This window comes from Dipodomys spectabilis, unplaced genomic scaffold, assembly GCF_019054845.1.
Source record: "Dipodomys spectabilis isolate Male_0828 unplaced genomic scaffold, ASM1905484v1 ptg000032l, whole genome shotgun sequence".
In the NCBI taxonomy this organism is placed as follows: Eukaryota; Metazoa; Chordata; class Mammalia; order Rodentia; family Heteromyidae; genus Dipodomys; species Dipodomys spectabilis.
Window position 1 is genome coordinate 24603358 of NW_024870709.1, and position 12770 is coordinate 24616127.

Below are 12770 nucleotides of genomic sequence, written 5' to 3' on the forward strand. Positions count from 1 at the left end.
TACAAACAATAGACAGAACGGCAAAAAATACATAAAATAAAGATAAATGTAAATTTGCAGCAAAACAACATTTCTACAATTTTATGATTCACTTTTTCAAAAAATCCCAAGATTCCAAGTTTGAAAATAATTTTGACATAAACAATACCATGACTTTGAAAGTCTTCACTATATACTAGAATCCTCTTTCCTCAACAATTCTAGAAAATATATTTAGTAGGAAGCAGGGAGGTAAAAAGTAATTTAAACAATACACCACTATCCAGTTAAGAAGCATAGAATTTTGGTAAATGGTGGAGAAAAAAGAATGAGATATGTAAATAAATAACATTATCTGAGTGTTAGTGGAACATATTTTTGCTTCATCAGAATGTAGAAATGGATCACAATTACAACAAAATATTATTTGTAATATTCAACAGACATTCAACTTGCCAGAACGTTCAAAATAGGATGCAAGATACATTTGATTCAACACTCTGCCTGGTAAAAGTACAAAAAAGACCAAGATCTGGACGTAAAGGAGAAGAGACATAGTTGGACGATGATTATGAATAGAAGCACTTAAAATGAAAATGAATCATATGACAAAGCTAGTGTGCAATATGGATCTGCAATGAGAGAGGCTCTGAGCCTTTCAGATGATGGATGCAGCAATGAAGCCAGAAAACATACAGGTTGGATTTCAGAGTTTATCATTACCTAGCATGGTCTCAGGAGGTTCAGACACAAAGGTAATAGATTCCACAACTGGATCAAAACAAAGGAGAACAATTTTAAAAAACTATTAGATATCAAGTTATATCAAGTATTCTTGAATATCAACACATTTCATTCTCAACAATGTATATCATCATTTCAGTGGAATGATGGATCTAGACAGGTTAAAAAAACAGGAAGAAAACTATTTTAGGATGCTAATTTTCCAATTAATTTCATGTTTTAACTGACTTCCAAATGTTATTATGACTCAATATTTAGATACCAACAGAGAAATAAATTTATTTCTGCTTTCAGAGAGTCAATGATCACCTTAACTTTCTTTGATAATCCAAGAACATTGGAAGCAATGGGCCTTTAAGTCTGTCTAATCAAACTGCAGAGCTTAAACATTCATGTTTCCTGATGTGACAAATGCTAATCACAAATGTGCTGGATATGTCAATTGAAGCGTGAAAACCTTTACCACCTTCAGTCTTTGGCTCCCCAGGCCTGGGAGATGATTTGGTAGTAGTATGTACATAGTCTGTTTCAGCTGGTTCTGGGAAAGAAATAGGGAATGATTAGTTAGTGGTGGGTATCCCAAACACACTGTCAGGGAACCCTCTATTTAATTTGAAGACAGGTTAGTTATCCTAAGCAAATATATTCTTGAAGATTATTAATATTGAGGGATATGACAATTTAGTAGGGTAGAAATGAAATTAAGAAATTAAGCCAACGTGATGATGAATGGGAACACACACACACACACACACACACATATCATGATAACTGTCAGAGAACACTGCAATTACTACCTTGAGCAAAGCAGATGATTTCACTTATATGTTTTTGCACAAATATTTTAATAAGAAAAATGAGACATAAAATGAGTCCTTAGGGAAACCCAGAGATGAATCCTATATAAAACAATATGGAAATGAAAAATCAGATGCACATATATGCACACATTCATATATGTGTATGTATCCAAAGAGTGATTAAAGTCTTAAAAGGTTTTCAGTTTCATTCATTGAGAGGCAACTTAATCAGGAAATTGTGAAACTTGCATAGTAATATAGAAGACACTAGCATGAAGTGCTATACACAATGATTCTCAAGACAAGGTGTGAGGAACAGGGGGCTATGAAATGTCACAAAGCATGAAGACATTTGAAGAAGACTTTGCGATGAGATGGAAAAGCACATATGCTTGACTTCCCATTTGGGAAGATTTTTACCTATTGTCTCCTTTGATGACTCAGTGTTAACCGGTTCCAGAATATCAGAAACTAGCAAAAGATATAAAATGATACAACCCGTAAAAGATCAAATAAATCGACAAACTAAGTGTTTAGAAAAGTGCCTTGAACCTACAAAGTGCTCAATATTACCTGTTATGGTAATAACAATACTATTAGTATCAACACAAAGGGAAGTTCTTATAACTGGATTGAATTTACAATTTATTATAACTGTCAAAGGCTAGGATTCATAATAATAATACCTTGTAGCTTCAAGATTAATAGCAAAATGCCATTTTATCTAATTAAAAATACTCAAAAAGATGAAAAGAAATTGCAATCATGTATTACAAATAGAATCTAATAACTTCTCCAAAAATGTCAATGAGCAGCAACACATTCCAATATTGAAAGGGTTTTCAAAGAGCCACAGTTTAAGAGAAATTCAATCTTTACTGAAGTGAGAATTTTTTCCTTTCTTGATGGTCACAATCGAATTAGCACACTTTTCCAATGGAATGGCACAAATTTAGCTTCTACTAGAGAATCACAAATTTTAAATACTGATGAAAATGAGGATAAGGAATATTATCAGTACTAAGCAGTTTTGTTGTTTACATAGTCTTTTTTGTTTACATAGTCTTAATATTCTCTAAAATGATATCAAGCAAACTACTCAATGAAACTAAGCATCTTTATGCAATTGAATAATATAGTTAATATGTATTACTAATTTAACACCACTATACAAGTATAAAAAGAATATCATATAATATTTATAGTTATAAATTGCATATTTCTTTTGAATATATATCTACAAATATGTATGTATAGATACACATATATTTGACAAACTAAGTGTATATATGTGTATATACATATATACATTCAGCAAACTAAGAATATATGTGTATATAAATATGCATGTGTTTGAGAGAGAAAAAGAAACTTTCTTTTGCACAATTACAACTATGACAATTGGAGGATGGCCATGTGTCCCTCTAAAGTTCATTGTGTACCTAGGCAGCTAAAACAATCTATTTACTGGGATGACTGTGTGTGATGTCCAGGCTTGAACCTGGACATCATTGTACTAAAGTAAGAGTAATATTATTGTACTAAAGTAAGAGTTTGTAATTCAAGGGAGGGTCTAAGTTGTGAAAGTAACCATGAATTATTATTTTATAGGTTTAAGGCATGGTTGAAACGAACTGAAATACAAAGACTTTCAATCTCACAAAATTCTAAAGAACCATGAAGAGTGAGCAATATTTAAAGCAGAGCCAATGGACCTCTCAAATTCTAGCGCTCTGCCTGGCCTATGGATAAGAATGCGTTTTTATATTTTTAAGTGACGGGAAAAATGAATAGTATTTCTTTACACATGAAAAATGGTGTAAGTTCAAATAAAGTTTAATGGAAACATAGTCATATCCTGAACCAAATGATACAGGATATAGAATACATATTGGCTTTGGTTGCCTTCCAACTACAACCAAAGAATTAAATAATTTGTCAAGTAATTAAGGCTAAATGACATGCAAAGCCTGAAACTTTTACTTTCTAACCATCATGGTAAAACATTTTTCCAATTCTTGATTTACGCATCTTTCTGGAAAAACAAGAACCTGTTTAGAAACATGTTCTTATGGCCTAGTGTATCTGAATCTTAGTTCCTGAATGATTTCATGGAAAGTAAGAACCTATTAAGAAAATACAATAGAATATCAACAGAAGTACTAGAACTAGTGGGTATATCTACTTATTGATCCAAATCCTATAGTTATTTCAGGACCCAACTCTTCTTTCAGTCCACATTGATCCTTGGTTCCTTTAAATATTTTGTTCTTACCACTCAATTAAACAAGCTGCTCTGATACCAGCAAATTATTCTAAGTTCAGAAAACTATACCTAAGAAAGCTACGGGAACCTATTTTCCTTGTAGTTAGGTTATAATTTGTTGAAGAGGTAAAATGTGCTCTTACTTTTGATTTTTACCTGTTCCTTAGCCTCTTTTACTCACTAACTAATATAGTGCTGAGGACGCATGATTTAGGGAAAACAATTGTTTACTGAAGTCAAAACAGAGTATCATTGAAAAAGAGAGTGAAATGGAATAAGGTGGCTAGATAATTTTGCACACCTTTTCAAAGATAATCCTTATGTAGCGTACAAGATGGATTTAGCTACCATATAGGTGTCTCTCAACTCTGAACCTAATGGCCAAACTTAAAATTATTGAGCTATTATTGTTAGTGCTTTTTCTCCAAAAGGGCAAGGAAGTGGAAAGTTCCAGCCACTTCCTGACCATTCCTGAGGCCAAATTGCAGTGGGGTGGAGAGATATCAAAAGCCAGAAATCATAGATTTTCCTGATTTCAACAGAAAAGCTTCAGGAAGTTTAAAGTTTGAGATGTAGATGTTTTTAAAAGTTTTTATTCATAATATGTACACTTAATTACTTAAAATAGAGTAATAAAGATAGTACATAGTTACCCTAAGGAAGTTCATGAACGTTAACTCTTGAAACTGTACAGATGCAAATATCAACGAGAAGAGAATAAGATGGACCTCAGATTCAACACTCAACCATGTAATACAATTTTAAGAGAGTTCCATGGCAGATAGATATCTTTCATTAGATCTAATGACATCTTTCAGAAGTAGTAGAACGTTGGAATTAAGACTTCCATTTATAAGAAAAAGTAAGAAATGATATGACAGTAGCGGTTATAAGAAACAAGAGCAACTTAGATCACAACAGTTGATGAATTTTAAATGGCAAGAAAAACATTTAATAGAAGTCACAAAAATCATTACCTAATGTTGTTCCTGGAGACTCAGTACTATGAATATCAGGCCCAAAGTCTGGAACAGGAACTAGTTGAAAGTAACAACATGAGCATGAGAAAGCTTTTCTAAGAAAGCCTTCATTTTCTTTCAAAACATCAATTTTATATGATAAACTTTCAAAAGAAAAATTAAAATTGACAAGTAGCAAGTAATTGCTCTTTGAAGAATTGCTGCAATAGCCAGAATGGATCATTGCTGCAGGGAGTCCCAACTTTTGTTGTCTATTCTATATCATAATGCTGTCTTTACAAGTTTTTAACTAGTGATTTGGATATAATTAATAGGGAGGACTGCTTTGGAAATGTATTTAGATAACACACACATATCCACATAGATGAAAGTAAGTTATTCCATTTCTTGAAAGTTGAAAATAAAACCTGTTTATGGAATCATGGCTACAACAAATGGTTGATATATTTCAATGCAGATACAGCAATAAATAAACCTAAGAGATGACTGTCATTCTTGCTAGAAACTAGTCTTTAAATAAAGATCAAGAACTTCACTCAAACCAGGGATCAAGCACATAGTCTTTCCAAGCCCTGGTTTTAGGGACAGCTCTATAGTGGAAGTAACTGTTAATCAAACTTTAATGCCTGACTCTTAGAAACCATGATAACTTACTGCCTCTCATAGCTACTATTTTGGGACCCTCCCACTGGGGGTAGATGGCCAGGGCTCCCCGCAAACCAAGGAGTGGCACATTTACCCGACTTAGACTGAGATACTTCAGTACTTGCTGTGGTTTTAGGTCTAGGACGTGGACGACGTGTTCGTTCTGTTTTAGGAGCTGAAGGAAGAAAGTTTGGATTATTCTAGGATTTCTAAGATAAATTTCATTGCAATTTAAGGCATGGTGTATTTTATAATTAAAATATTTTCCTATCTTCTGCTTTAATCACTGAAGATTCTTGAGGAGACCTCAGTCACATTATAAAATTAAATCAGAGAATGAAAGATATTCATAAATCTCCTCACCAAAAATAAATAAATAAATAGGCCAATAAACAGACAAGCAAAACAAAACAAATCTATAGCCAAATCTGTGTTTAGGTATTAGTTTCACACTAAAAAATTTACATATGCCAAAGATATCATAGTACCTAAAAATTGTTATACTTTAGTCTATTTTTAAAATTAAGGTGTAGATACTACCAACTACATATGAAATTCAACTTTAAATGTAAATGCTACTTAGACAAAAATATATGACACAAATTCAAGTAAGATTATGAAGTAAAATGATACTGTAGTTCCAGGGATAGCTATGATAAACAAAATAACTTCTTTTAAGAATCTGATACGCTTAAGAAGAAGCAACATAAAATTGAATGCGAGCAGATGACAAGAAAATATAAAGCGAATGACAATGTGATTATGATGCTGATGGAATGAGTCTGAAAGTAATCAGGACAAATTGTTGAGGAACATATAATATTACCTAATGTTGTCTCTGCAGCCTTAGTTCTAAGAGTGAAAGGTTCAAGAACTGTTGAAAGAACTGGATAAAAATAAACCAAAGAGAGTTTTAAATATTAAGAGTATTTTTCAAAAATTGTTTTTTTAAGCTTCAGAACTGAAAGGAAAGAGATACTTCCTCAATAGATTTGGTTAACTCATGACCACCATTAATCTTTTTTTCTTTTTTTATTGTGAAAATACTGTACAGAGGGGTTACAATTACATGAACAAGATAATGAGTACATTTCTTATCAAGCATTGTAGCCTCCTCCTTTGTTTCCCCTTCCCACCCCATCCTCCCCCTGCCCTCCCCCAACCCTCATCATGACCACCATTAATCTTATAACATGGACTTGCAGGAGAGCATTGGACAGAGCTAAATGTTACTCGATAATCCATAGATGTTTTTCTACATGTTTGTCACATGATCCTTGCTACAGTGGAAGTCTGTTAGACAGAGTTTTTGCACGTTTATAGACTGCATACTTGTGACTGAAAAAGCTTTGTTAGTCTATTTGCTTTTGCTGAAAAAGCATTTGTTAGTCTATGTGCAGTTCTATTGAAGTTAAGGTAACTTTCAGCTGATTTTGCTACTATATAAATAATTATGAGAACAACAAAAGTTTATATAGTTGACAGTACAAAGAACACTACCAAACTGATGTGCCCATTAAAATCTCAATGTTTTCTTTCACTTAAAAACATCAGGGCTGGGTGTCAGTGGGTGACCCATGCTTATAATCCTAGTTACTCAGGAGGCTGATATCTGAGAATCATGATTTGAAGCCAGCCTGATCAGAAAATCCCATGAGACTTATCTCCAATTAACTACCAAAAAAGCCAGAAGTGGAGCTATGACTAAAGTGGTAGAGCACTAACCTTGATCAAAAAAGCTCAGGGACAGTGTCCAGGCCCTGAAAATCAAGCCACAGGACCAGCACCAAAAGGAAAAAGAGAGATGTGGGGGAGGGGAGGAAGACAGAGACAGAGAGAGACAGAGACAGAACCTAGAGATGCACATGCTTTCCCACCATGATATGATACAGCCAAGGTATGGGAATGGTTAGATCTTCTGTCATACTGTTTGGACTTCTATCTTTCAGAACACACTTAATTTTAATTTTTATTTATTTATTTATTTTTGTCGGCCGTGGGGCTTGAACTCCGGGCCTGGGCGCTGTCCCTCAGCTCTTCAGATCAAGGCGAGCGCTCTACCATTTGAGCTACAGCGCCACTTCCGGTTTTCTGGTGGTTTATTGGAGATAGGAGTCTCACGGTCTTTCCTGCCCGGGCTGGCTTTGAACCGCGATCCTCAGATCTCAGCCTCCTGAGTAGCTAGGATTACAGGCGTGAGCCACCGGCGCCGGCCACACTTAATTTTTAAAGTAAAAAGTTAAACACTACTAAATCTGCTACAGAAGTAGAGTGAGCCATTATGCAAATCTATTGTTTAAATGTTTCAAGTTGGTGCATTTTTAAAAGTTTATATCATAGTCAAATCATGATTCCTTAAAACTACAGACTCACCAATATAGATAGATAGATTATAAGAATCTCTAACTAGCTATAGAGTAGCTATAGATTATTATTATTATTAGCTATAGATTATAGCAAGCTAATTACACTTGATCATCAATACTATAAAGAGCAATATGAGCAGAGAAGCACAATATTTTCACATTTGTTGAAAAACAGAGACAGATGGAAAGCCATGTATGAAACAGAGCTTTTAAGAGTCAGTGCTAAACAAAAAAAGAGTCAGTGCTGTTAAAAACACATGTGTATGATCATATGGCGCAGTGGTGAGCAGTTTTGTGGAGGTTTGATGTCTTGAAATTAGTTCATGCACAGTATTTTTAAATTCAGTGGCAGTATGGTATAGAGTCTAGCATAGTTTCTTGATAAAGACTGTATCAGAATTAGATCTGAGCATGATGGAATGGGTTTAAGATGCAGAAGAACCTGTAGCCCACTACTACAGAGAAAGCTCTATTTGAAGGACACACATTCGTATTACCCACGGTTTCTGGAGCTTCTGTTCTAAGAGCATCAGGTTCAAGATCTGTAGCAGGAACTAATTAAAAGCAATGAAATAAATGGTGGGAAAAATAAGCAAATGAAATCTTTCAAGTATAATATTACTTCAATTTTAAGAAAATTTCTGAAATTCAATACTTGCTAAGGTTTGGTCACTGAATAGTCAGATACACATTCTTTTAAAACTCAGCCACAATTTCATCAATCTAGCAAGTATCTGGAAGTATTTAGAGTTCTTGACTCAAACTATAGAATACTCTCTGAGAAATTTAAACTTTTTTTTTTTACCATGGTATATAACTGCTCTGGATTATTGGCTTTTCTATAGAAATCTTTAAGAAAATTATATGCTTAATGGAGCATGATAATTTTTAAGTTTGAGAGTAGAAATAGAAAAGAATAAAGCAGAGTGAATCATACTCATCTTGTAGAGAACTCAGATTTGGAAATAGCTCATTTGAGATAAAAAAAAAAAAACCCAACTCAACAAAATAGAGTAAGGGCTATCCAGTCAACAATACTCTGCTCTAAATGGAAATGAAAGATCCCCTATACTTTTTGTATGCGTGTGAACACCATTGCTGAGGCTTGAACTCAGGGCAGGGACCTTGAGCTTTTTTGCTCAAAGCTAGTGCTCTATCATTTGAGGCATTGCTCAACTGCCAGCTTTTGTGGTGCTTAATTGGAGAAAAGAGTCTCATGGACTTTCCTGTCCAGGCTGACTTCAAACCACAACCTCAGATCTTAGGCTCCTGAGTAGCTAGGATTACAGGTATGAGCCACCAACACCTGGCCCTTGATGCTTTTAGTTCAGGTCCAGACTTCTTTGAGGATTTCACTATTCTTACAGGCCCTCTAACAACACTACTATCACCACCACTGGGCAGCAGGGTTCTCTTACGCCAGTGAGTGATCTCTGACTCCTGCATGGGTTCTACACTTCCCTACTTTCTGTCTCATTCACCTCTAAGATTTTAAAACCCAACTTGTTTTTCTAACTCTTCTTATTCCTGTCCCTCATAAACTTGGTTTCTTTAAACTTATAGACATTTGTGGCACCTTAAAAATAAGTTTGATTTGCAACACAACCCTGTTTCAATCTAAGTGTATTTCATCCTTGCTAGGTTTTGACCTTGGAAATACAAATTTGACCTGAGAAATACAAATAAGCCTCCTATTGCTGTGTTATTATCACAGATGTCAGGGTGACTGTGGGAAGAGGGAAGGCAATGTATGCTTCTTAAAAGAAAAAAAAGTTTAAGATATTGTGATTTTGCCTTTCAAAGGAGAATGAAATAAAATAAGAACCCTATAAGATGCATAGTAATGCAGACATTGTCCAGAGACTACAAGGAATGCAACTGCCACATATGTTCCACTTGCAACCAGATCAGTGGCATAGTCATATGTCATTCTGAACCTCCACCCATGCAGGCTTGTCACTACCACCCTCAGCATCAATCACAGATTCTCAGAAACTACCAGGCAGCACTCTTTCAACTGAACATCCACATTTACCCAGTTTTGTTTGAGGAGCCTCAGGAGTTGGTGTGGTTTTAGGTTTGGGACGTGGACGACGGGTCCGTTTTGATGTTTTAGGAACTGAGGAAAGAAAGCCTTCAGTTATTACAAAGTCTGTATTTCAAAAGTGATGGCTCTAAGTTTTCTAAAACAGATTTTTTGGTACTTCCAGAATTTTTTTTCAGCTTTTCCCCTATGATACTAGCACCATTGAAAGTTCATTGATGCAAAAATCACACATAAAATGAAATGGTTAATTCAAGTAAGGAAGAGTAATAGAATTCAGAATAAGGAGTATGAAAACTGCTGCTGAAATATCATAACTGTGGGTCAGGTGCATGTTGTTTTTAATACTTGTTAAAATAAGACTACATAATTAACTGACATATTAAAGCACAAAGATCCCATAGATCACAAAAATGATGGATCCCCAAGGAAGCATTTTGGTAACAATTTGTTAGAATCAAGAAAATTCCCTTTTAAAGTTGCCTTAAAAAAAAACTGGTTAAAAACACACAAAAGACAGCAAAACAATTTAGAGGGTTATATGTCCAACAGATGATATGAATTAGCTTCATGCATGAGTCTTTTAAAAATAGGAAGCGACTTCTTTTAAGAACCATATTTTTGGAATGAAGACTAAAAGGGAATGACATTAGAGCATGGTGATGCAGTCTTTTCAAGCAGAAGAATAGGTAGCCATGATATGGATGCAATGATTTTGACAATGGGAACGAAGAAGACTTACTGATGACCGCAATGTGTTATTACCTTGTGTTGTCATCTCAGTCTCAGCGCTGAGTGTCACACGTTCAAGCTCTGCAGTAGGAACTGACCAAAAGTATTAAAAACAAACCACGTGATTTTTGTAAGTAAACGAAAATGCCAATTATTTTATTCAGAATGAATCTTTCTAGTATGATATAACTTTTAGAACTACACAGCCCCTTTTAACAACCATTACATTAGAAAAGTAGGTAGCTGACTTCCTAAAATTTGGTCAGATCTAACTCAGCACCTATTTCCTTACTGCTTATTCTTTGATTATCTGGAGATCCAAAGTGAATTTTGTGGGTACTGCTAAGACTCATCTTTGTAAAATGAGGCCTCAGCTTGATGAACTAAGCAATGAACAAACAAGTCTTCGGAGAAGGAGGAGCTGACTGGTCTCCTTCAGACCAAATCTTCTCTGCTCATTCAAGTTCTTAAAGATTTCCACCAGGGAATTTCTATGGACTCAGTGACATATAGAAAGGCCTTGACTACTCTCAAGAATTCATCATGTATTTGCAAAGATCCTGCCAGTGCTTTTACCTTATTTATAAAGACAACTTTCTGTTCCCAACGCCCTTGGAGGTGTGTGTCAGTAAGATTTAGAAGCTACTGGGCACTTAATAAATATGTTTTGATTTGTACACTCTTTCTAAAGAAGCTATATTTTAAGCCATGAATGAAAGTTTACAAAAACACAATGTCAGGGAAGATTGTACAACGGGAAGCATGACCCACAGATGGCCAACAGTGTGCCTCTCTTAACATCCCTACACTACAGTAAAACTATTGTTGCCCATCTTCACACTCCCACGGGTGTACTGGTTAGTTCTACTCACTGGCATTATACCTGACCCCCAGTGGGTCTAGCTACTGGGACTTTCTCCACCAGGAACATATGGTTTACCTGGTTTGGGCTGAGGTGCTGCTGGAATTGGTGTGGGCTTTGGTCTAGGATGTGGACGACGTGTCCGTTGTATTTTAGGAGCTGAAGGAAGAAATTCTTGAGTTAAACTACATATATATCACCCATAGATCTGGGACCTATGGGAGGTGACAATGTAACTCTAGGGTTTATAGCTTATTATTAGATACTTGGCTTTTTAGTTTTAGATTTTTGTGGTGTATATGCATTATATCTCTGCTTTTATCACAGGAGATTCTTTTAAGATAAAAAAATCACCTTTTAATTTAAGGAATAAAAATTAGGAAATATAATCAAGAGCCCACAGAGCAGCTTGACATGGCTAAATGTGAATGGTAATAAAGGACAGTCTCCTTAAATCTGTGATTTCTGATTTAATCTTTTATACTCTGACTGTTGGATTATAACTCAAAAGGGAAGCATAATGTTGTCTAAAAAGAAACAAAACAATAAAATACTATATAAATGGAAATGAAGGATTAATGTTGTGTTGTGCTCCTCCTGGCCCTGTGAGAGTTAAGCATAGATCTATCTAGATAAAAGAGACACCTGTGAATAAAATTAAATTAAATTAAAAAAAAAAAAGAGACACCTGTGATACTATGAAACTCAGCTTTACCACAGATACAGACACTATTTAAGCAACACACAAAATGACAGGACCCAATTGCAGGTAGGTTACATGAAAGTGACATAAAGCAGTTGTTTTCACAACTGATTCTCTTTACAAACAAATAATTGGAGTTTTCCCCTTTTTAGGAAAATACACTTGAACAGCCACAAAGAATGATGTTGTTGTCACATGAGACAAGATAAAACTCTAGGTTTGACAATAAGCAGAGAGGTTTGTTTACACTAAAGCGCATCAACATTACCTAATGTTGTTGTTGGGGTCTCAGGTCTAAGGGTGACAGGTTCAGGGAATACAGCAGGAACTGACCAGAAACAAAGTAAACCAAAGAGATTTAAAAATGTATAAGAAGTTAGAATATTCACATCCAAATAGCATACCAGTTCTCCTAAAAATGAAAAATAACATACTTCTTAATTGAGGGGAAGAGTATATGTATATGTGTCACAGATTTGTTCAAACTTTTTAGTCCTGGCTAATTTTAAGCTTAGCTTTGAAACTACCCTGAACATCTTAAAGAAGTCAACATAAAATTATCATAGGTTTTCAACAAATGAATTCTAACTGCTATGGAAAACTTGGCACAGGGAAATATTTTAACATATTCTTAGGAAATAAACTGTGC

The 12770-nt window shown here is 34.8% G+C and overlaps 1 protein-coding gene across 1 annotated transcript in view; it reads right to left on the reverse strand.

The window, feature by feature from the left end:
* LOC122105524 (ABI family member 3 binding protein) overlaps positions 1-12770 on the reverse strand; it is a 192057-nt gene that overhangs the window by 47985 nt on the left and 131302 nt on the right. Inside the window, exons 28-38 of the mRNA XM_042676771.1 lie at positions 12390-12449; positions 11497-11577; positions 10590-10649; positions 9816-9899; positions 8278-8334; positions 6241-6300; positions 5509-5589; positions 4767-4826; positions 1944-1994; positions 1190-1261; positions 703-750 (exon numbers count right to left, since the gene is read on the reverse strand). Coding sequence (XP_042532705.1) covers positions 703-750; positions 1190-1261; positions 1944-1994; positions 4767-4826; positions 5509-5589; positions 6241-6300; positions 8278-8334; positions 9816-9899; positions 10590-10649; positions 11497-11577; positions 12390-12449 — 714 coding nt within the window. The remainder of the gene's footprint in view (positions 1-702; positions 751-1189; positions 1262-1943; positions 1995-4766; positions 4827-5508; positions 5590-6240; positions 6301-8277; positions 8335-9815; positions 9900-10589; positions 10650-11496; positions 11578-12389; positions 12450-12770) is intronic.